This window comes from Takifugu flavidus, chromosome 8 (assembly GCF_003711565.1).
Source record: "Takifugu flavidus isolate HTHZ2018 chromosome 8, ASM371156v2, whole genome shotgun sequence".
Lineage (NCBI taxonomy): Eukaryota > Metazoa > Chordata > Actinopteri > Tetraodontiformes > Tetraodontidae > Takifugu > Takifugu flavidus.
In genome coordinates this window covers 8,190,042-8,215,466 of record NC_079527.1, presented here as the reverse complement: position 1 = coordinate 8,215,466, position 25,425 = coordinate 8,190,042, and the positions used below count along the sequence as shown (strand labels likewise).

Sequence of the window (25,425 nt, the reverse complement as noted above, 5' to 3'; positions counted from 1 at the left end):
ATGTCGGTTGCAAAGAAAAACAAAGAAAACAAGTAAGACACAGTAACACAACCATTTAATAATCCAAGGGGAAACCATTCAAATCAGTCTTTGCACTTTATATTCCAACTCTTTTTAAAGGAAAATCCAACAGTGAGCTTGGTGAGGAACTTTTGTGTGGCCTACATTTCAAAAAAAAAAAAAAGGCAGGATTTTTTAGCCACAGAAGGCTATAACAGATAACAGATAAAGCTCAACGGGTTTCACTTTTCTGCATAAATCTATCTTCTACCAAAGGCAATGTAAGGAGTGGTTATCTTCAGTAGTAGCTTCATTCATGTCACGTACATTCATGTCATTATCATTTTTTCCAAAAAGGAAAAAAAAAAATCATTTTAAAGGCTTTTGGGCCACAGCATGCCAGGGTCAAATGTTCGTGGACCATGGAACTGTTAATATTTCCTATCCGTTAATCTTGCTTTCCCCTTCATTTCAGAAGACAACATACACGTTTTACAGGCTCGCTTATTCAGGTCAGAGTCAAAATAGAGGAACGAAAATGACAGTTTATTCAGAGGCACCACAGACACGATTCTCTTCTCTTTAAATTAGGAAGGAGCACACACAAACTCTGAAGAGTAATATAAAAACGTGCCTCGCAGCCACCGGTTTGGCAAGAAAGCATTCACACAGTATCGTAAAAATATCACAGTGAAAAGTTACAGTGTGTCCCTTCAGAGATGAAGGTCAGCATTTAGCTGCGTGTGCTCCGACATGTGCACACCAGCAAACACACACACACACACACACACAAAATAGTTCACTCACAGTTGCAGAAAGTGATCTTTTTTTAACAGTCTGACAATCTCTTAGTACCACAAAGTCCACAAAGTCTCATGTCACCCTCCTCATTTTTGGTTTACTGGGGAGGATCTATCAGTCGCTCGCCTCAGTGCGGCTGATCCCAGGACAGGAAGGAGGCCCCGATCACAAGCCTATCCAGCCCTCACTTATTACGAGCCTTCACAAACCATGTAAGTGCGTGAGTGTGTGCACGTGCGTGCCTTCGTCCACAACAGTAAAATAGTCGATCACCGTCGGCGGCAGTGACGTCATGGCATTTGCGGACCAAACCAGAAAAGAATGCCAGAATGAATCCGTCTCATATCAAATATTTGTTCTTTGGTCATTTTCATCCTTCATGTAGTCCTTGCATATTTTTTAAGACACACTTTTTCGCCTTCAGGTGCGCATACTTAATAATTCATACAAGCGTTAAAAAAAAAATTCTATCTAAGGCAACTGGGCTTTGTGATCGTTCAAGCAGCGGGGGGGGGGGGGGGGGGCTTTGTACGTGGACAGATTCTACGTGTGTGCATGTGGCTACCTGACAACACGGAGACAGGCACTGTTGCCGGCGCTGGCCGTCATCTGCTTCCGTTTTGTGCAGTGACTCACTGCTCAACCACCACTGGGTATCTCTGCAGTCTTTGCCAGTCCAGTGGGAGTCACTCTGTGGTTGTCACCCCCCCTCACACTACCTGCCCACAGGGCCACTGGTGAGGAAGTAAGTGGTCATCTCGCCCTTCCCCTTCACCTTGACAAGACCGCGGCAGTCCAGCTTGTATCCATTGCCGTCAAGCACGTGGTAAAGGTCTGTGGTCACCTAACCGAAGATACAGATATTGACACATGTCAGACATCCATTCAAAACAAAACACAAGCATCACAGTTTCAGAGTGGTTAATGTTGTATTAAGTAAAACCAAAATGGTTTATTCTATCTATTTCAAACTCGACATCAAATTATATATATTTTAAACGAGCCGTGAATGATTTGATTGCAGTTACTCACGCTGTACAGCAGATGGCAGCATCGTTCTTATTGTATTATTTATAGTTTCCTGCCAGCCTGCTGCTGTTCATATGCTCGGAATGCTTTAACTCTTTCACATCAGTGGATTAATTGATTAATACACGTCTGGAAATGTGTTGTTGTATGGATAAACAGGACATTTTTGAAACGCATTTGTTCATATTTAGCTTTTATCCTCTCCTAGGATCACCAGGGTACAGTGTCTGCTGGAAACTTGTATGTCCTTAAGGGACTTCTGCATAGCAGATGTCTGAGACTTAATCCTTGACCTAAAGTCTCTGATTGTATCTGCAGAACTGGACCTTCTGTGACCTCAGCTCTGAAGCTGCAGTTCTCCCAGTTTATGGACACAACGGTTTCTTTCTTTTTTTAAAAAAAAAGATGATAAAATTGCAAAACTTTGGCAATATACAGCATTTACTGTGAGTAATAAGAATGGTATTCTCTGTTGGTCCCCCTCACAACAACAACCAACGAAAAATGCTTTGTGTGAACATCATGTTTTAGATCATAATCAGAAGCTACACAAGAATTTATGTTCCTGTGGTGGCTATGACACATTGCTGTCTGTGCTTTTTTTCCCCTTCTTCCTGCACCTCCTCCCTCATTTGTTGCTGACTGTTTCCACCTGTTCCACATCAAAGTCATCAAGTGTAGAACAAGAACCAGTCATCCCTCGATTGTTCTGCCAGGCCCTGTTGTAATGACCTGCATCTGTCAATGTTATGGACACGAACAAAGCAAAAGATGATCTTATCTTGTATTTAATTAGCATCTGTGACAGTTTTTACTGCGTAATAATACAAGTTTACCTTTCATTAGAATTGTTTTATGGTCATTTCATCCAGAAATTTAGTCAGGGCAGGTTTAATGTAATAGAGGAGTTAGTAACGCTCTGGAGCTGTTACATCTGTTACCTTTAGTATCCAAAACCAAAGTCCCTTCCTGTTCTAGTCACATGATTGTCACCTGATCAGCACACCAGGTTGTTCAGAATATCTTGCCTATTGGGACTTAATGCGTAAAGGTCATAAAGGTCAAGTTATCTAAAGTGATGGACTCTTCTGTGTCAAAGATAAAATAAAGCTGATGTGGTGGATTTGTTTCACCTGGATATAGTCCGGTACACCAGTGCTGTCCATCCTGCTGGCCACATTAACCGTGTTCCCCCAGATATCGTACTGGGGTTTTCGAGCTCCAATTACTCCAGCGACCACTGGGCCCATGTTCAGCCCTGCAGGGAGAAGCAAGAGGGCTGTGAGAGAGCCAGAGCTGGTTTAAAGCTGTGGATTTAAGTAAGACATTTCTATCGGGCTCACCAATCTTCATCTGAAAATTGTTGAAGGAGTGCTCGTTAATGTATTTCATTTGCTCCCTCAGCCTCATGGCATAGTCAGCCAGCGCCAGGATGTGCGATCGGCCCTCCCGGTCATAGGTGGAGTCATTGAGGCCTGATGCCGCCATGTAAGTGGAGCCGATAGTCTTGATTTTCTCAAGTTGACGGAACCTCTCTTCGCTGATGATCTAGAGAAATGTAATCAATGTTTCATTTAGTTATCCTTAAACAGTTTGACAGAACAACAGAAGCATTCTGGAGCTGTTCACTGGAAGCAGCTTATCTAATTATGCACACATCGCCCACTCCGTATTTCCTACACTAAATTAATTTTGCGATCATCTTGTTGTTTCCCGTTCTCACCTCATCAAAATCGGCGATGATCTCATTGAGCAGCCGGAGGCACTCCACTCCTTCGTTGTTAGCCTCCAGCTCCACATAAAACTCAGAGAAGTTGCTGATGGAAGCGAACATGACTGCAACACACTCGCAAGACTGGTAGTATAACTCATCGTTGCGACGCTCTCGGGCAAGAAAGTGGGCGGCTACGTCTTTGGGCAGGATGTTGTGAAGCAGACGGCGGTTGTACGCTTGCAGCTCCTCCATCTCCTCTTTTTCTTCTGTGGCCTGAGGGATGGGAAAGAGAAGGTTGCATAGTAGTCTGTGAGTGGCTCCTGTAACATTTGAGATTTGAAAGGCTCCTTAAATTCCAGTCCTGGAGTTCTACATGTTTATTCTTACTCAAGGATAAAGGGATTATAGAATTGGGGACAAGGTCACCGCTGCCTCACATTCGTCCTGTGATCAGGAAGTTTTCAGCTTTTTCAAATTTGGTACAACCATCAAGTTGGTCTCAATTGTAAGGTCAATGTGCAATTATACACGCTGGGAATGCAATGCCATCAAGAGTTGTGAAAGTTTTGGAACTCCTAGATTTGGGAGCTCTGCAAACCCAGGACATTAGGGTGGTCAAAGCCTCATTTCCTGTTCGCACAATTTTGCAAGAATGGTTTCTCAAGAAAGGATTGTGGTGCTACTCAATATCTCAGAGTGGAAGAAATCTCCCCTTGGCCTAAGGTCATCTCAGGTTCTCTGGTAATTCTGGGTTTATCTGACCTTATGAGCTTGAGAATAGTGGTATTCTATTACGTGAGCTTGGATCATGCCAGCCTGAGCTTTGGTGTGCATTCACCTGCAGCTTCCACAGGAAGTCGAGCCGCGCGGTGGACTCCACCTGCTGGCCGTGCAGGTAGAGGGCCAGAACAAACACGGTCAGGATGACAGGCGTTATAATTTTTAGGGACACCTTGGTCACGGTCTCCAGGCTGAGAAAGGAAAGCGAGAAGCTGACTGAGACTCTTAAACGGATAAAAATGTGTGAGACGTTAAAAAACATGTGGTCCCAGAAAGCTTCTTACCACTCTTCCGCAGTTTCATTGAAACCAGGCCTGCAAGGCAGAAGATAGAAATTCACATCCTCAAACCATATGAGTCACCAAAAAGGCAGCACAACACAAATAAAAACTTACTGCTGTAGGGAATCATTAAGAGGAGAAAATGACCTGTAGAAAAAATGATAACAATAAACAGGAGTCGAGCCCACGGCTACATGATGAAGCAGGTCTTGTGCTATTTATCTTATATGAAAAAGTGGGGCAGGCACACCTTAAAAAAGCACTTCATCCTGCCACACTAGTGGAAATTCAACTTTGAATGAGGAAAAATGTGTATGTGTGTGAACTCACAGGGTGTTAGCTAGGACCAGCTGGTCAGCGTTGTCAAACAGGGCCACCTGAGGCCATTCTACCAGCAGGATGAAAGTGAGCTGGATAAACAGCATCAGGACCAGCTTCCCGATGCTGCTGATGTGCAGGAACACAGAGCAGGCCAGCAGGGTGAGCAGCACGCTATAGCTGAAATACTGGGAGGAAGAGCGCAAAGGTTAGCGGCCCGTGCAAACAAACAAAAAAAAACATAACCAGCACCTGCACCTACACCGAAGATAAATATGACAGAGCTGACCTCGGGGAAATGGCAGGGCATAGTCTGGCTGGAACACAGGGACAAGCTGTCCTCTGCCATCATGGTCAGGTTGTGCAGCAGGCAGAGAGTCACCGAGGAGACGTTCAGCTCGTCGGCCACGCAGTCCTGCAGCTTCTCTCTGCTGCAGGTGAACTGGCAGGAAGGGAGGAGACAGCACCGTCATTTATGAAGCCCAGAGGGAAAATCAAGAGACTCAGGTAAATGTCCAGTAAGGAGTTATAGAAGCTGGGATCAGATAGGCCAAATCAATCCAAGGAGCTGGAATTTAAGCTACAGGTTATCTCACTGAGAGGCTGAATGTCCAGTCACCTTTATGCAGTAAAATGGCAATTCAATTAATATAGAATCAGTTAGGAGCAACAGTAGCAGCAGATGCTCGAGGGCAGCCATCTGCTTGACCTGTTGAGTTGAAGGAGAGCAGGATCGAATAACTCCTCTGTGTAAGCTGGGTAATTAGCGTCAATAGTGTAAAAAAAACGATCTCAGATACAATCAACAAAACAAGATCTGTTTAACAATGCTGCTGCTTGGAACTGGAGGGTCAGCATGGACAATCTCTTATCTCAGATGCAAATGCAGAGGCCAGGCTGCCTCTCTGGGCTATTCAGTTTCCCAGAGATGGCCAGCGGCATTTGTGAAAATAGTATTTCTGTGTGTCTCAAAGTCTTTCACTTTTAAGTACTTGTTTGGAGATCCTACCAGGCTATCGGGAAGCTGTCAAATGATCCTTCTCCTTGTCAAACTTTGACACATGTCAACATGTTTTTACTCAACACTTGAAGCCTTCCGCTGCATATGTGTATACACGTCTACAGGAGTCTTCACCCGAGCACACAGAGAAATAATGTTGAGTTTGGAATGTAGAATTATGCTATTATTTTTACTAAATGATGGCTAAATCCAGACAGGATGCATTTCTGCTCTGTATATTGCAGCCAGTGGTTTATTATTCATCCCAATCATCACATTTACCCAGAACCATGTGATCCATCGTTCCAATGACGTTCCCTTGGGAACCTGCTGACAGACTCATGTATGTGTTTAACTGCATGTGATCTTGTGTACTGAGACACATGTGCAAAACTGCATCTCTTTGTGGCAGACAAACACCGCACACGGAATATTGACCGAACGGCCCCTACCATGTTTGCAAAAGATGAAATGAAGAGGAGGAGGATTGTGAAGACGCCCACCAGTGTGCTGTTTGTACGAGACTGGACTATTTTCTTAGTTACACTCTGCAAGGCAGCTGGGAAGTGCTAGAGCAAAGAGATGAGATAAGAGAGATTTAATAGCATTAGTGATGCTGTCTGAAGGCATAATAATGACTGCAATCTTGAGATATCTGCAAAAGGAATTATATTCATGAAAGCCTTTGTTTCTCACTTTGATGCAGGCGTATATGGCACAGACGAAGAGGATGCTGGAGAGGATGATGAAAACACTGACGTACAGCCCGAGCATGAGAGTTGTTCTGTGGAAAACGAGGAAACGCAGCCTATTAGGAAGTTCATCTAAACCATCATTAACTCCTCATGAAGTGGCCCAGATCAGATTTTCTGGACAAATTATAACGGGGAAACTGGGAGAGGCAACTTCCTGGACAGTTTCTATCCCTGCTACTTACGTTGGGAAAATGATGATCTGGATGAAACAGATGCAACAGAAAACAAAGAGAACGCAGGCCACATATCCCCCAATACGATCATCGATCTTCCTGGAGTACTGCAGACAGAGCGTCAATGGCACACAAGATTCTTGCTAATTGAGTCACATTTGAATTTTGGGAAAAAAAAACAAAACCTTTTTCTCAAGGCTGGCGGTCTGAAAGGTGAGCAGGAACTTCTTGACGTGATCCTTCCTCAGCTGATCGATGCTGCGCGCATCGATGGCGCGTCCGAGGAACTCGTCCACTTCATCCTCAGGATGAAGAGCCTCCTGTGCACAGCGGCTGGAGGCAGATTTGACAGCAGTTAGTGCTTCATGTGTGTGTTTCAATAGCTGAGCCTGTATGAGGGAGTTGACATGTGCTATGGGTAATCTAAAGGGGGGAAAAAATAACCCTAATAACAAATTCTAGAGCCAAAACACTCACTTGTCTTTGCTGGATGCCTCATCAATGCCCTGAGAATAAAAAAAGAGAGAATAAAATAGATGCACACAGCTGCAGAGCTAACCCTGGAGAGGAAGGGTAGATGTAATAATTAATTTTTCGGAGGTTTTAAATTACGCCCTCTTCCTCCCGAGGGGATAAATCCTCTGAGATCACGACAAAAGGGGGAGAAGAAAAGAGTGCACCAAAGAGGAGGAGTAACAGCCCGCAGTGAGGAAGCCACGGCAGCTGTCAGTCAATTGGATTTACCCATAAATGTTGTCTTATTAGCATGCAGACGTAAAGGAAGTGACATGTTAGAGATTTCCGTGGCCTTAAACCTCTCGGCATATCTCACCATCTGTCTGAAGACTTTGGACTCCTTGGTTCGGGCGTAAGCCCTTTCAGGCACCCACCGCGGCATCAATCCCTCGGCAGAGTTTGCGCGCGCACGCTGCATCTTGGCCATCATGTCTTTTTCCTCTTTCTGGAAATGAAGAAAAATCCGGTGACGTGTGTGAGGACCAGAATTTCAGACCCACAATATAAATCTGGATTTAAGAGATGAAGGCTGAGATTTATGGATTATGCAAGTGGCGCGCGATTAGGTCACTTGAGCAGTAATTGCACGTGGTTAGAGTTAAATTGTATAAATAGTCAATTGCTGGAGGGCACTGTGAGATTCCATCTGTCCTGTGTGTGTGTGGGTGTGTGTGTGTGTGTGTGGGTGTGACTTCTGACCCTCTTCTGGCTGCAGCCGAGCACCAAGAAAGTTTCAATGTTGTTCTCCTTCAGGTAGGCATTCCTCTCTCCTCCAAATCCAGGTTCCACCTCATAGTCCCCATTAAGATACTGCAGCGTGGCCTTGGTGATGTGGATGCGCCTGCACGCGCCACACACACACAATCAGAAAGGACATGAGTTGTTTGTGAGAGCCTGTTTAGGTCAGTAGCACATGGAGTAGGATGGACTCACCCAGCCTTCCCTCCAGCCTCCATTTGATTTGCGAGCGTTACGTCATTAGACCAGACGTCGAACTGCCACTTGCGCAGTCCCAGGACACCACAGTGGACACGTCCGCTGTGGATGCCCACGCGCATGTTCACGTTGACGCCCGTCACCTCTCTCACCAACCTGCAGTCCAGAGACGTGCCTTCAGCTTCATAAATACCTCATAACCAACACGTCACGAGTTTTAGACCTCTTTTGGAGGGCGTGTCTGACTTACGAGATGGCCTCAATCATATCGACTCCCATCTCCACGCAGCAGTGGGCGTGGTCGGCCCGCGGCTCTGGCAGCCCCGACACACAGTAGTAACAGTCCCCAAGGATTTTAATACGCAGGCAGTGGTTCTCCTAGAGAGCAAGGACACAGATTAGAACCTCAGTTACAGCTCCCGCACAGCAGGATAACATCAAATATTCAGCATCTTATGAAAATTTGAAATCAGTCCTCAATCCCAGTATGATGTAGTTTGTGTCAACGATAACGTTACCCCCCCCCCCAAAAAAATGTAACATCCACCTTTGGCGTGTTTAAGCAACAGTTGTCCAAAAAGCTGCTGTGAACATGTCAGTGAGTTGTGTGCGCTCACCGAGGCCAGCTTATCAAAGCGGGCAAAGAGCTCGTTCAGCGTCATGACCAGCTCCTGGGCCGTGCACTGAGAGGCCAGGCTGGTGAAACCTTCGATATCCGCAAACAGTATGCTGCAAGAAAAGAGGAGGTGGAAGAGGGGGAGGAAGACAGACATTCAGTGGAGAGGAACACACAATAAGATCAAATCAATAAAGTATACGGTTAGCTACCACGGACTAGCTGCCGCACTCCTTACTGTCCATCTGCCATGTAAGCTGCGCAGGGAGGAGGCAGACATTTGCTCCGCTCTGGTTCTCATCATCTGGGTCACTTTGGGTCACCTCCTCCCACTTTTCCATTTTTGTTCACCACACCCCCGTGTTTCCAGTCTGCATGCCGTTCATTGCTAACTTTTGATAGTAATTAAGGGCCAGGGCAAACAGACTGTTAGTTCCAGTCACAGTTGACAGATGGCGCTATTTGGCCCAAGAGGTCATTCAGTGACCGGAAAGCACAGTTCAGAACTTGCCTTTAGTTAAAACTATGAGCTGAGCAGTGAGAATTGCAACGAGAATGACAGGCATTTATTTTTAATCCCTTCTCATTATCATTACAATAATATCAAAAGTGCTCCAATATAAGTTTAGTTTAGTTTATCCTTGGCGTGAAGGAGTGTTTAAAAGTTTTCATTGGAAGACTTTATAGTAAAAATAGCTCCAAGGATCACAGAAATATGCACTGTTTTGTTTGGATACATCACATGCGTGGCTAAATGGTCCTTACTGGAGTTTCTCTGAGTTCACCCGGTTGGTTTCATGCAAGTTCTCAGCAGTTGTTTTGTTGCATGGATGTAAACAACGATAAGCAGCATGCTGGGCAGCCGTTTGATATTCAAACGGCTGCCCAGCAGCTTCAGAAAACATTAGTAAATGAAATTCAGTTGTGTGGCATTAGGAGCTTTTTCCAAAATGGCCTGAGCCCCAATCTGGGACAAACACAGCTGGTTTCAATCTAGTGTTACACCCATTGTTGCTGTAAGTTTACACCTTGGCAAAGCACCGTGTTGTAACTGATTATTCCACTGAGTGCATCACCTGCTCTCATCTGGGTCACCACTGACGGCGGATCTCTGCCTGCACCTTCTTTCATTGTCTGGTTTATCCAGCGCCGCCATAAACCCGACGGGTCGGCCTAAAGAACTGCCTGTTAGTGCCGATTTATTCCCTCTTAGGGGTGACATCCAGCAGTGATGGCTGAAGTGGGCGGGGCGGCAAAACTTGCTCCTTGTCATGTGCTACAGAAAGCACAGCGGCGTGTCTAGGTCAATACCATTACTGCAGCCTGTCAGTGTCAATAAACAACAACATGCATAATACATGCTGTAAGCCAAATAGCTGTGTGTGTGACTCTGAACCTGACAGATCAGTCAGCACGGGGTCAGAACCCGCTGGTGCTGGCATGTGAGGCCAAGCAGACAAGCTCGCTCTCATAGATTCTTGAGCAGTGCACGTGCATTTAGCTGTCCTTACCTAACATTGTCGTGCTTTTGGATGTAGATCTTGTGGAACATCATATCTTCCTTCTTGGCATTGATATCAGCCTTCATTTCCATGGCAACGTGCCTTGGCAGCACTGACAGGAGTAGGCGCTCCTGAGAGATGGATAGGGAGGGAAGACGGAGGGAGAGATTGAGGAAAGAGAGTAAAAGAGAAGAGCGAACCCATTCATTTTCATCCGTCCCTCCATTAAGACTACTCAGTGAGTCACCCTGCCTCGCTAGCATCTGCGTGGGAGCATGTGTTTTGATTTACAACATATTGTTGACCTTAAAAACCAGAAACAAAATCACAAAAAACATATTAGAAAATTGGAAAATCCATTCGGCATTTGTCACCGTTTTCATTTTCTCCATAGAGCGCTGCCTGGCGCTACGTGCGTCGCTTCTTTGCGCGCCACCGCGTGTGTCAGTAGATCTGCATTCGTTTACCTGCTGCTGGTTCTCCCTCTGCAGGTGAATCCGGGCCTGGATGTAACCTCTCGTCTCTTGGAAGGCTTGCCTCTGGGAGACCTCGGCAGGGTAGTGGGTGCAGATCCCGATTATATTAGTGCACAGGAAGATCAGCACGTTGGCGCTGATCTGAGCGCACGTTAGAGCAAAGCACAAACACAACAGCGAGAGGAGAGAGAGTGACATGAGCATCCCCCCAAATGTGCAGATGTCACAACAAAAGACAGCAGTAAACGTGGCTCAGCTGGAGTCAGTAAGTAATAACAGAGGAAAACTGAAGGCCCAAAGATCTGTTTGGAGAGACTGTACAAGAGGGCAACAGGATGGGACCTTCAAGGGCTTCAGCATGTTTCAGTGGTGACCTGTGAAGACTGTCAGTCCTGCTTCATGCACCACTTCAGCAAAGGCTTGTTTTCTTTTTACAGCGTCTGGAATCCATTCACAATGGGGAAGTTTACATTCTGTCTCTGCCTTTTTATGTGAATCACTTGTGATTTAACACACGGTGTTGCAAGGTCTGGGCTGCATTTCTTCAGGGTAAAAAGGTGTTACATAAATACTCTGTATTATTATCAAATGCTACATTCCAAAGGTCCGAGCAATTTGTTCTGCACAAGGGTCCGTTTCATGAACTCAGTTGCGTTCTTGAATAAACAGATAGTGAAATGTAATTTTTCTAAAGAGGGGGTCGTGAAGCAAAGCATGCTGGTTAAACAATGACGCTCTGAGAACATAAAGGCATGAATTGTAAAATAGCATTGTCCGTGCCCTGAGTAAACAAAGCTTAGCTATAGTATAGCTTGGTGTGGACAACAACCTTGACAGCGCTGTTTAGTTGATGGATTCTGTTTGTGTGTGTGTATCTATGTGTTGTTGAACTTGCTACATACTGAGTACCAAAATCCACATTCTACTGGCAAATTGGGGATCATTTTTGGATGTCATGACATTTTGGCTGGTCCTCAGAACAACAAAGGACTGTTTGAGGGTTAAGACGTGGTTTGATGTTAGGTCAGGATTGGGGTTAAGGGCTTAGTCGTGATGGTCGGGGTTTGGGTAAGGGGCTGGGTAATGTACATTATTATGTCAATGAGAGTCCTCACAAAGATAGAAGTACAAGGATGTGTGTATATGTGCAAGGGAAAGAGACAAAAAAATGAGAGAGAGAGAGTTCTTTCAGTATTTTTTCCTCTCAAAATCAGAAATAGGTCTGGATCTCTGGACTTCCCCGCTGATGAGAGGCTCACATACACACATACACACAGACACACACACAGACAGGCCTGCAGAGACACACATCCTCTACGTGTTCAGAAACACACTCCAGCGTGGGAAAGTCACATGACCCTTGACCAGAGCGCAGACCAGAGTCCCTCCTCGAGAGAGATGCTAAATATGCTATCATTAATGATGGCTGGGGGAAAAAAGAAAAAATAAGAATGCTGGCAGCTTGGAAGTCTCAATGCTGACTTTTGCATGCTAACAGCATTAGCACTGATATGCTGGATGCAGAAAATGACCTGTACATGCATTTCTGAGCCCTGGCTGGCAATGCTGTCAAACCTGTAAGTGCATATTTGTAATTAATGTTTATGGGGGAAGAAGATGACACCTGGAGATAAAGAATGCTAAGTTGTGCAAATAGATTCGAGGCATACTTTCCAGAGTGTGTGGCTTTTTAAAAATACATTTAAGAGCAGCATTAAGGTGCCAGGACTACTCTCACAAGGATCAAACAAAAAGAAAGTGACCTCAAGCAGAGTGAGAACAGGTATTCTACCATGATCCCGAGATGAAGTTGACACTGTACACACGAGAACGGGCCCTTTTATTGTCACAACACCACAGAAGCAAACAAGCAACCTGTGCTAGAAACGGAACACCATTACCACAGGACGGCAGCAGGCAGATTCCACTGTAGTATTACAGACATGATGATCCTTCCAGTGCACCCGGACTAGATTAGAAGCAGGCTAATGGTCTGCAGGTGCAAATAACATGCTTTTACTGTCAGCACTGCAAAAAAGCTCTTTTTATTTATTTCCGTGGCAACATTAACACAGCTAAGACCTTTTGTAAAGCCCCACGATTGCATGGCCAAGGCTGACAGCGTGACCATGACTTTAGCAGACGGACCATATTGCTAAGCCCGTTCAAGAATGACCTTTTTATGGTCATAGATCGCAGGCCAGCACTTTATGTCCCTATGACGGAAACGTGAAAGACCACCAACGCAGGCCTGACACCTCAGTTTTTGATAGACTCCTCTATGACCCGACCACAATAATCCTAAACAGATGGCCGCGAGCACAGTGAGCCAGATAACTTGGTTAAGTGGCCTGCCTGAGACACCAGGACACCTGCAGTTCCCAGGAACAAACAGAATCGTCCAGCTCCACTTCCCAAGTGAGCGCAGATTGAATTCAAGCGGAGGAATTCCTTACAAATTAATTTTTAAAGCACTAAAAAGGGAGCGTGTTGAAATGCAGCTTTGGATGGGAAAATACACAAGGGTACAGCAGCTACCCAGAGAGACGAAGGAGCTTTATCAGAACATGCAAAAGAGGAAGCAAAAAGCAAACAGATAATGTGAGTGAGGCATTTTGTGAGGAAGATTTTATTCCACCAAAAAAGAACGTTTTTCCTCTGCAGTGCGCCCAACATGCATCCCGATGCTGCCAGTTAGCTCCAGTTGTTGTGGAGCTCATCAAGCGTGTCTAATTTACTGACACAACAGGTTAAACTGGCGTACCATCAACACCGCCAATGGGCCCCCGCCCCCTTTGCCTTTCTGTATCCATCTACAGGTATCACCCACCATAGCTGTGCACTGACCTGCTGACCTCTGACCCCGCTGTCTCACTCAGCTCTAGTATTGATAGCTCATTATTATTAATGTATTTGCAAGATGTATGTATATTTTCATCAGCCGGAGCCCCCCCCATATGAGCCCGGTCCTGCTCAAGGTTTTTTTCTGTTAAAGCGGAGGTTTTTCTTGGTGCTTGTTGGGGGTGAGGCCCTGAGGTTCTGCTCCTCAAGACAATCATAATGTAACAGATGTTGTATAAATAAAGATGAATTGAACTGAATTAAAGTGTGTGTGTGTGTGTGGGGGGGGGGGGGGTATACATTTTCACACAGTTAAAGGTGAGCACTTTTTCTTAACGAACCAGTTTATTACCAACACTGAAGTAATGAGGGTGACTTCAACTCCCACTTAAGTCATTTTCAAGTGACATATTTGGCTTTTAAGTTCTTGTGACAAGCCTGAATAAGCGAGAGTGAAGTGCGGTGAAACATGATGAACAAAGCTGGCATTAATGCCGAGGAATGCTCAGTCACCACATGCTCTGAAGATTAGAAGCAGCAGCATTCACACACGCATTAGAATAAATCGTGAGCTGCAGCGTGCATGTGTGTGTGAGCCCTGACAGCTCTTTGATCCTGAAGCTGCTGCTTTTTTCCCCTGCTGCATTTATATCACCAAGGCACCCAAGGTTAGCCGTGAATCAGCCTGAGAAGGAGTTTCCTTTATTAGCACAGTGTCAGTTTCTTCCTAACCACTAAGCTGACTTACTATCGTCCCTCGACATGTCCTGACTATTTGTCCTGCAGATTTTTGGCTCCCAAACTCGACATTTACTTAAGCAGGAACCTCTTGGCGGCGAAGTTAAAAACAGACCAAACATTGGCTTATAAGGTGTGGCTGCCGGCAAGGTGCTTCATACTGTAAAGCCAGGCAGATGGATAAAACCATCACCACTGGGGGAAAAAAGGGAAGGGTCTGGAAATGATTTTTGTTTGGCAATCGCAGTAAACCCGTTCTGTCTTTAATAAAATACCCATGATCCAGTCTGTCACGCATAAACGGTCCGGACACTGCAAACGCGTGTCTGATTTTCGGAACGTCGTTCATTCGGCCGTGAAATGCAGATGGAGTTCATGAGGACCTCGTCACAGTTAACGGTTCCAACGGATCAACGCGAGATGCTTTCATGACCGGCGGCGCTGACGTAGACAAGCGTTTCTCTCATCCATCATTAAGTTCAGTGGCGGCAACTGCGAGTGCGACCCCGGTGGTCACATGTCAGTGAACCTCCGACTTGGTTGCACAAGAGAGCGATGTCCACAGTCTATCACCCCCGGAGATATTCTCTGTCCACGTAATCAATGTCGAGATATTTTTGGGGAGTAGTGACTAAAAGCTGCACTGTAAGGTAGGTTCCAGTGAGCCCAAGACAGCGCTTAACCTGCTAAAAGCCGGCGTTGCGTAGAACCGGGCCCATGGTGGATACTGAGGGCTGCTGATAGGGCGGCCACTCTCCAGCACGTGACCTTTGATATCTTTCAGAATGCACATCAAAGTCCAGTCACAGACTGTTGGTCTTAGCTTGAAAAGATAGCAAATAAGGCCCCAGAGTGGTAAAAACACAAGCAGGGCTACAAAGAGGTGTGACGACCGATGCAGTGGAGCGCGGTCTCTGCCAGAGCGCTGTCGTCAAGATGCCCGCCAAACCATAAATGGTCTTATTTGACTGGCGAGTAATTTTGGTAAAGCTCGGAGGATTCCCTGAAACCAAATAAGGCCCAGGCTGAGCATCAAATGCGACCCTGGATTAAAATGTGCCCGTTAAACTGGTTCCAAAGGAAGGAAATTATTCCAGAAGTTCCATAATAAAGATTTCAAACAAGCAGCCTGATCAGCCAGAAGATCGACGTCTAAAGCCGCTGCGGAACCTCTGGACTTAAAGGGGAATAAGCTAATTTGAGCAACTTAACAGGAATTAAAAACAACAACAATCTTCAATTCAGTTCCAAGTCTTTGAATATTAATAGTAACACTTCATATATTTGAAAGCCAAATGTGCCGCAGCAGGTCACGAGCGTTTAATACTGACGCTAAGTTCTTCACTGAAGTAGATAAGCGTTCGACCAAAGCCGTGATGATAAGCACGCCAGGCTCTTGTCAGTTGCCTTGGCTGTTCCAGGGTCAGTGTTCGGCTGTGCAGACGCAGGCAGGGAGGGGAGAGGGACCACTCTCATCCCAGCTGTGTCCCCATTCACCCTGCACTTCCTGTCCATTCACACCCTCACGAGCACAGCTGCTGTTGCAACATGGCGTCCACAGGCGTGCAGGATCGTTCTAATTAGACACACCAGCTAGTCAACCTGGCTAATTGTGACTGGTTTGAACTCTGTGAGGGATTCCAGACCTTGAACTGTGACTGTGAGCTAAACATCCTGGAATTCCCAGTTCAGCTGCTGCTGCCTCGATCCCTTTCCCAGTGCGATTGCTTGGTCGCTGAACTGTGATGAAAAAGTGACTTCAGCACTGTAAGAAATAAACTATTGATCAAAAACGAGGATAAACGCACAAATTAAGCACCAGTTTTCCGTTATAAAAATATCTGAGCACGCAGCACACAGTTTAAACCAACGTCCCTCTGTTTTGTTCTTTCACTTTAACCATACACGATATTGACTTTTACTACAAAGCACACAGATACCAGAACAAGATCAATACCGGTACAAGAACAGCAGGTTATAGTTTAAACAGAAATACAGAGGCTCTGGCTCCTGTGAGTGGCTCAGCGGAGCATGAGCTGAAACCCAAGCGAAGATGTCACACATCCGCCTCCTGGTCTGACTGCAGGAAGCCTGACGCTTGGGAAGACAGCGGCTTCCACATATTTTGTTAAAAAAACAAGAGACAGAATCCCACTACGCGGATTGTACTAGGGGACTCTTGAATTAATTGTCATCCTTTCAGTCTGTCATAAACAAAGAAAAAATGTGAAAGTCTGGCAGCTCCCGCGTGTTTCTTTTCAGCATGATTTTTTATTGTGGGTGTGGCAAGAATTGACATGCAACAATGCACTTTTTAAGCCTTCTGTCAGTTCTGGCTCCTGCCCAGTCCTAAAAAGGCAAAAATAAAACAAAAACGGCGTAGCTTCCTCTGGATTCACCTTGAGGACGTGAAATTACATAACAAAAGCTGGGTTGTTATTGGACACGATATCGTTCCTTGAGAGCGCTTCAAACCGTATCGACTGGCAGTCCACACAGTGAGCGCATTAAATCATCAGGATGGGCTCCTCTTTCCTGTAAACAAGCTAGTCGGGTGAAGGTTAAAGTAGTTGATCCTGTTCAGGAGTGCAAACATTGTCGAAGACAGCGGAGATGTTTATTGCCGACGGTGGTGCAGAATCCAAAGGCAGGATGCCGCCGGGGAACGTGTTTGCTAATCACAGCTTCATTATCAGTTTTCCCGTGCCTGTCTGACATATGCTCCCGACGCGTTAACAATGTTGTTCTGGAAAAGCAAGATAGCTGGACAGTTGGCTGGAGCAACACTGACCTTTGCCAGGGAGCCACTCGCCTTCCTGTCACCGCCACACAGGTCGGCCCCGGTGCAGCCACAGGGACCCACGCTGCCCTTAAAAGCCGCGGCGCTCAAAAGCTGCGGGCGTTGTCATTTAACACGCCTGATGGATTCCAGCATATCTGCTGGCTGTTTGCCACGAGCGCTCTAGCCTTAAATTCCTACATTTACTTTTGAGGAAGGCAGGGATGTAAACCGTGAGCTGTTATTAGAAGCCTGCACTTCCTCATCCCCAACTCGCGCAGCTATTATTAGCGCGGCTATTATTTGCCTTACTGCTGCCTGTATTTTAAGAGCAACATTGCTTATCACCGTCCCTAATTGCTCCCACCCGTGGTGGTGGAAGTTATCCGTGTTTGTGTCGTTGCCTGTGGTTGTAATTCAATAAGGAGATGACTCACAAGCTCTTCTGTCTCTCCCTCTCTCTCTTTCCCGCTGATGGAGGGGGGGGGGGGCTATCATGTGAAGTAATGCATTGTCTGGTATTCACAACACCTGATGATGTGTTCTCACCCTGTCAACGTGGCTAAGTGAACGGATTGGACCCGTCCAGCATATGCAGACAGTCAGCTCACGCAGTCCGCTTGGCCTTTTCTTCTGGCTGTGAAAATATCTTAATCTCCAATGCCAAAAAAAAACCCCAGTTAAATGTTCCGATGTAATCGGTCAATGCGAAGTAAACAGGTTTCGTTTTATCTCAATCAGTACTGCAACATTTTGTGAGCCAACCTGTCGAGGTAACCTGGCTTTTCGTGTTTTGCCCCGCCGCACAGCAAAACGCGGATGTTCTGGCCTGGGAGTCTGGAACACGCCCTGGTCATGCCTGTGATATCTCGCTGATAGGTGTCTTTGTTTTAGGGTTGTTACCTGTAGCCCTGCATTTGTTGACCTGTAAGCGACCTGCGGAAGCAGGTTTTTCCTCCCAGTCGAAAAGACCTTTTACACCTCCGTGACTGCGCACAAACCAGCTGTCTGGGGGGCTTAGCTAGTCCTGATAGACCTAGCGGTGCACAAAATAACGTGATAGATAACGTCAGACTATGGCACCATTAAGGCAGGCTCTTGATACAACCAAACAATGGAGCGTAAGCCCCATAATCCACCGTTAAGACCTATATGGACGTACAGCTGTCCATATAGTGGTTGAAATATACAATAGGAAAGCAAACGCGCCTGAAGTCAATGTCACCACATCTCCTCTACACAGTTAAAACCACGAGGCACCACGAGGGACAGGTGGCCCTGGGAGGCACTCAGGGGCCAAATGAATCTGTTATGGACCACGTGTGCGTTAGCACGAGCATGCATACGCGCTGCACAGGGAAACAGAAGCGTCCCACTGCTGGTCCTGTGCGGAGCATCCACGTGCTCGAAGAGAACGGCCAACTTTCTGCGGAGCAAATGAAAACTGTCAGACGGGACAAATGCCATCTTCCATTAAAGAGCCGCTGGTAATCAGGTAACTGTCAAAAGGGCTTCACCGCGTCGGCTGTCAGAGGAGCCCGCTCTGCAAACCAAATCCAGTTAGAAGGATGAAGGCTGCAAAATCCCAGCGAGGCAGAAATGCAGATGGAGAAATTTTGACTGGTCACAGAATTTCCTGCTAAGCGTCAAAACTACAACCTGATGATAGAACACCGGGTGTGTTTGGGGATTTCAGATGGTTTACGGTGACTAAATGAGCTTCAGTTTAGGTTGTTATTCTGTACTGTTCTAGCCTCTAAGTCATAACACGATGTGTTTGCCGACAGAGAATAACTATGAAACTATTTTCCATAACGAGTTTAGAAGAAAGGAATTTCCTGCCTGTTTCACGTGCTTTCGCCATGTTTGGAATTAAAGACCCCAGTCAGTGTGTGAAATGTGTGAGGGGAAACGGCCTGGAGATATATGAGTCTAGGTCGGGAAGAAGTTGCTTCTCCATCTGCAGTCAAAACAGCAGAAGGTTCGGTCACTCGTGTCCAAGGAGAAAAATGCTGGAAAACGAGAACCGCAGCCTCCTGGTCGTCATTTTTCATGCACTATCACCGGTGGTGTCATGTATGGAGAGATGAACAGGGAGGGAAACTCAATATAACCTCCTTACTTGATGTAATAAACATTCACACACAGCCACAATAAAATCCAATGAAGATTAAACATGATGGCAGTGATCTGATGCGTTGGTAAATACACAGTAGGCTTATTAACTCCGCCTCCTGACCAGGTCATTGCCAAAGAGGAGCTGAGGAGCAGGACTCAAGTGGCCTCTGAAAAACTTTGAGATTGTGATATCTCCTGGACAAAGTACATTGTGATAGAAAGAGTCAACATGGCAGCAAATGCACCCATTCGATACATTTAACAGAGATCTGAGGTGTTGGTCCCTGGGTTTTAATTGTTAACCATAAGCTGCTTACTATCACAAATATTAGCATGTGGCGTAATGCTGTGGCATCAGCTGTGGCATCAGTTACCATCCTTTATTCCACAACAAGAACGAACCACCTGAATCCTCTTCGTGTCGGACAGCAAACGTCCTTCGAATGAGCCGGGGCAGTTTAACCTGCTTCTTCCTGTGGGCTGTTCCACCTCCATTTGTCTGCAGTGGCCTGAGGAGGCTCCTCAGGGCAGAGCAGTGAAATATGAAGATCTATGGAAATAATTCCTGTGGGCAGCGTGTGCTCAATCACAGCCTGTTGTGGATAAAAGGTCATTCCATCTGAGGATGAAATTATGGCCCAGTCAAAAAAGGAACACAGTGAAGGGAGAGGAAAGTACTGGCAGATCTTTTACTGCTGGGTTCATCAGCCCATCATTACTTCAAACTCCCCATCTGTAGTTCCCCTAGCGTTTTGGTGGAGGGCCCTCACAAAGACCCCTTTTGTCCCCATCGTCATCGGGCTCACGTCTTCTCAGCCCTGGTTGCGCATGAGCTTCTCCACAGGGAAAATACAAATAAAGGAACGGCCAGGCTCGGACACAGAGTGCTAGCGGATGTCCCAGAAGAAGAAAGCATAGTTCCCAGATCAGGGAGTCAGGCCGTTTGACGCCAGGAGTCACAAAGCTTTTGTGAGCGTGCACATATGACACAGAGGGTGTGACGGACTGAATGGACTCTTTCTGTGTTCAACTGCTAGCTGCTCACACCAAGAATAGAAGATAGGAATGGACAGTAGGAACAAGAAGAATGACTAACGGTTCTATTTTGAGGGCACCTCCAAACAAAACTCCATCATATTTACAAAAAACAGGTGCAAATGGAAGCATTTTCCTATATCTATAACTTTGTCCACACTTTGTGTCCCATCATTGATTGTTCAGGGAAGTGGAACATACAGTACTGTGCTGGGGGTCCAAGCCCCCGGGCAGGGCAGCAGTCCAACATCAGAGGGACAATCTAGCCAACTAGCTAGAGAACACAGAGCGAATAGACCAATCTGCCAGCAGCCACACTGTCTAGTCTGGGCCATGAGCACTTAGCACACAAGCTCGCTACCTCACTGGAGTTATGTCAATATTGTCTTATTCAGAGTGGCTCCACTTTTGTCTGGTTGCTTCATGGCGATAACAGGTAGATGAAAACCCGCGTGTCCCTGCAGCATTCAGCCCGTATCTTTGCTATCCTGTCCCAGGCTGTGTTGTCAAACATGGCTACTTCATGCAAGAATAAAGGTTTTCTTGTTTGATTATTTCATCCTCGCACAGGTGAAAAGGCCATCCATACATTAACATAGGCGGCGCTCCTGCAGTTAGCGCGTTAGCCTAGCAAATGTATATTAGATTCCAGAAATTAAAGAAAATTGTGCATGCGTGCAAGCTTCAGCCATGGCGTGCAGCTTTTTGCCCTGATTTAAATAAGACATATCACTACCCTAACAGTTATCACGTTACCTCTGTTTACTACATTTACGAATAGCTTTTTAATCCACAGTAACATTAGAATCTGGCAGCTGTCTTTACTCACGCAAATATAAAGGACAGGCTACCAAAATCAATGATGACGCATCAACCTAATAATGAAATATACTATGCTGACAGCCGAAGATAATGACTGTAAAAGTGGAATTCTCCTCAAATGGAATCATTCTGTTTTCCATAAATTCATTGCACAATCCCGAGTATCCCGCCCTGCATCATTTTGCTACAATAGCCTCCTTGTTTCAGGGAACAGCGGCCTGAATGGCACCGTGTTACATTATCATGATATTCCTCCACAACGCAGCTAAACGGGCTCATTCAACCCAGAAGACCCTCTGCAAACCCCAACAGAGATGCCAATTGCTGCCCTGGAGCACAAAACATAGGCTCATTAAAAATCTCATTTGCCAAGATCTACAGCACCAGCTACTTTTAGCACGGCACCTTTGACACGGAAAAGTGGTTGAGGAGTCTGTACAATGTTTGTCCTATATTGACGGGGAGGAAAAGTAGGCCGTCTGCACTTGTGAATACAGTAACAACTTTGTGTCCAATTAAATGGGTACAATGGTGGGAGAAGTGGGGAGAAGGAAGCTTCAATTTCTGGACTTAAAGGGGTTACTTTGTCTTTTGGTGATGGGTTTATGCGTAATATCTCCAAAATGACCCTCACAAAGAGATTGTTTTTTCATAAACATGGTTCATTTAACAGTAATGGGGTTCATGTGGCGCTGCGCACTGACCACATACCTGTTTGAAAATGAAGGTGAAGTCTTGGTTGAGGTACCAGGCCGTCACCACGTGTATGATGGACAGCACGGCGCCGCTCGCCACGGCGGCTCGCATCCTGACCGGCAGCAGGGTGTAGATTATGTAGATGAAGAAGACCGTCCCCCAGATACCCGCCGAGGCACTGGGGGGGTAAACCATCAGCACCCCGAAAACCTGCACCACGAGCAGAACCCCGATCACCAGGTAGCTCACGATCCACATGTAGTCCTGGTGGAAGCCGTTGCGGTTGCACACCACCATCATGGCGAGGAAGAGCGCCATGGCCACGGAGAGCACCGAGACGTAGGCCACGTCAGGTGTCCTGTGGACGCAGTGAAAGGCCAGCTTGACCCCGCACACCAGCACCAGCGTCCCCATCAGCATGGTCAGAGAACTCTGGTTCAGCCTGAAGAAGTAGCGCTGGTACAGCCGCTCCAGCTTGGCCGACTGAAATTTCTTGGACTGGAAAACCCAAATGAATCGCTTCCAGCACTCCGCCGCCGTCAGCGTCCTGCGGCTGCCCTCGGCTGCCTCCTCCTCCTTCCTGTCCGTCAGCTCGCCGTCTTCAAAGCCCAGCTCCACCGCCTTTGAGCTCAAGTCTCCGTCGCCGCCCGTCCTCTTCCCGTAGTGGTCCCCCTGCCAGCCGCAGCGCAGGCCAAAGTTTGCCCCGCCGGTGGCGGCCCCGCGGTGGCAGCGCTGCAGGGCCACGTTAGGCTCCTCCGGGTCCTTCAGGCAACTCATGTAATGCGCGTTGCACAGTGACGAGCTCTCCTTCCTCTTTTTGCCATTGCGCTCCCCCCATGCATGCTTACGCTCGTCCACCGAGCCCACAAAGGGCCTCTGGCCCACGACATCCTAGAAAACGGGACAGAAACAGGACAGTCAACAAACACGGAAAACCTTCACGCTAAACAATGCAGACAGAAGAGCGTTCGTGGCATATGGACAGGAATGTCTCGCCTGTGTGGGCTTTATTGTGAGTAGCAACACAGAGCTTGTTGGCCAGGCCGCTAGTTTATCCCAGCAGGCACACAGCATGAGCTCGGAGTGGCCAGAGTCATCAGACGTGCGTCTGTGTTTCTCTCAGCCTCTGCAAAGAACCTGTAAAAACACAGTAAAGACAACGTTAGGAGGCAATGGCGACGAGGCTCCGGATCATCCTCCGTAAGACTGCAGCAGAACATCTGGCCTCCGGATTTATCACCTTCCTCGACAAACTGGGCAAACGTATCCGTGACATTAGATACAGGAAACTTTCGGCCGGTTGTTGGAATTCTGATTCATCATACTGGGCTTTTAGAGAAGAATGGTGGCTGTTCTTGGTCTACGGCCCTCTGCAACACTCCATCGCTGCAATCTGGCCCTAACATCTTGAGTGGGCAGAGAGGGGTGTGCTCCATTTGACAGCAAAGGCCTACTGAGTGGGCACCATCACAGATCAAGAGCTCTCCAGCCCTGATTAAATTGTCCATGCTTTCCCCATTAGCTTTGATGACTCACTATAGCTGGCTTCTGGCCGCACATGTCAAGGACACTGTTAACCTCCAAACTCAATAAGCAAAACTCTGCCCGCAGAATTTAAAAAGAAGAAAATCAAGCACAACACTGGACAGATGACTGTGTGGCGTAAGTGATGTGTGCATCTTTTCAGAATGATTTAATAAGCAGATTTAAGGTCTTCTATCTTGGGAAAATAGATCCACCATACCCAATAATAATGATATTAACACTTTTAAAAGGTCTTAGTAGCAAACTCCAGTTTAAGCCATAAAATATCAGTTCCTGCAAAAAGGACAACACAAATGTGTCAAGACTTCCTGTTAAAACTCATCTTTTTTTAAAAGGTGGGGGGGCAGTGAAAGCATCCTAGTATAATGCTCTCTACACCCTCTGACAGAATGTATGACTCCTATATTGCCTATTATAGTCTGTCTTCCATTAGATAGGGATGAGTTCCCTTTCAGTGTGGACTGTTTTTTAACTGAGCTGCCAATAACACATCACAAAGCCCGATGCTGCTGAGATCAGAGAAATAAACATGAAAATCGATCGCACGTGTGGCTTCAGGCTGCCTGGATCCCAACGCGTTGCGTAACACCACCGTCCGGGTAACCTACAGGCGAAGTGTCCAAATGAAACCGATCCGAGCAACACGCACGGGAACGCTGCACCGCAGGACAGCCCGGAGTCACCCTGGGATCTGCACGCAGCAAAGCAGAAGTGCACTCGGCTCACACCGCCGCCTTCACCAACTTATCAGGAATGAAACATTCCGTTGTGCAACTTCAGCCCCGGCCGCGGATCTCGGGATATCGCACAGATGCGCGTTCCAAACGCGCAGTCTGACGGTCTGAGGCTCCCACACGGGGCCCGTCGCCCTCTGGACAAACGTCATTATGTTTGGACCCCAAACACATCAGCGGACCGACGGCAAAGACGACGCAAATGCGGCGCGCTGGAAGTCGCGTGTGGTGAACTGTCAGCGTCCGCACACTGAGCAGAAGAGCCCGGCTTCCTCCTCAGCTATCAATCGGCACAGTAACACACATAACAGTCACACTGGAGTAAAAGTCAGCTGTTGCCCCCCCCAACACACACTCACACGTACCCCCCCCCCCCCCCTTCTCCTGCTGAATCCCCTTACGGCATTCCAGCCTCGTCGGCCCGACCTCCGCCGCGCAGAGCAGAACCCCTGCGAGAGGCAGCCGTACTCACCGCTGGACATCTCCGGTCCGGTCACTGTGGAACTGGAACGCTGCAGTGGCTCCGCGTCCAGCCTCCACGCACGCAGCCGCCGTCACACGCGACTGACGGTCCGTCCGCCTGAAAGAGGGCGGAGGGATTTATGGGGAAGTGAGGAAAAATCGGCGATGTTTAACTGTACAACCTTCGTTCCCCACAGCCGGACCTGCACTACACACGCGCATGCACGCACGTTTTCCCTCTCCCTCTCTCTCTCTCTCTGTTTCTCTCACAAACACACTGACACACACGTACACACGAGCGTGCACACTGACCAAAAACACGAAAGCTCAAGCACTTTTGGCGCTCATCACACTCTTACGTTGCGTGTATAGCGCCACCTAGCGGAGAGCGTTTTTAATCACAGCGCGTCAGCATCGATTTAGTGGCGCGTTTCCTTCAACTGTCAGGGAGGACAAAGGGGCCCGTTTTGGTGACTGGAGAGCGAGCGGGAAAGCTGTAAAGCAGTAAGGTGTTGCCGGTGTTGACACAGGAGAACGTGTTTGATTTTCACCCTTTCAAACAAGCACACACCCTGGACGGACAACATTTAACAAGGTCTTCCTGCGCCACAAGCCCGTGGGTGACGGGTTTACTACAGCCAAGAAAAGGACATTTTCATGCAGTGGGAAGAACGCAATGGTTGGATTCTGTAAATGTATAGTTGTCAAAGATCCACTGTAAACACTCTAGATGTGGTCTAGTTTTGAATTCCTCGAAC

General features: G+C 47.0%; 1 protein-coding gene across 3 annotated transcripts; it reads right to left on the bottom strand.

The window, feature by feature from the left end:
* Positions 1 to 39: 39 nt before the first annotated feature.
* LOC130529878 (adenylate cyclase type 6-like) lies at positions 40 to 24,920 on the bottom strand. Of its 3 annotated transcripts, none has more exons than XM_057040533.1 (24): positions 24,678 to 24,920; positions 22,923 to 23,063; positions 21,942 to 22,817; positions 10,889 to 11,038; positions 10,431 to 10,552; positions 8,921 to 9,032; positions 8,554 to 8,681; positions 8,301 to 8,459; positions 8,067 to 8,208; positions 7,684 to 7,812; positions 7,329 to 7,357; positions 7,037 to 7,184; positions 6,861 to 6,958; positions 6,620 to 6,707; positions 6,376 to 6,492; positions 5,213 to 5,365; positions 4,936 to 5,111; positions 4,720 to 4,752; positions 4,609 to 4,638; positions 4,383 to 4,515; positions 3,554 to 3,817; positions 3,174 to 3,378; positions 2,964 to 3,088; positions 40 to 1,645 (listed from the first exon to the last, which is right to left on the bottom strand). In XM_057040533.1, the coding sequence occupies exons 2-24, from the start codon at positions 22,998 to 23,000 to the stop codon at positions 1,517 to 1,519; spliced, it is 3,624 nt and encodes a 1,207-aa protein (XP_056896513.1). In that variant the 5' UTR covers positions 23,001 to 23,063; positions 24,678 to 24,920; the 3' UTR covers positions 40 to 1,516. The 3 variants fall into 3 exon arrangements, with proteins under 3 accessions (XP_056896513.1, XP_056896515.1, XP_056896514.1); XM_057040535.1 differs by lacking the exon at positions 24,678 to 24,920 and adding an exon at positions 24,080 to 24,463; XM_057040534.1 differs by lacking the exon at positions 24,678 to 24,920 and adding an exon at positions 24,018 to 24,036.
* Positions 24,921 to 25,425: the final 505 nt, after the last annotated feature.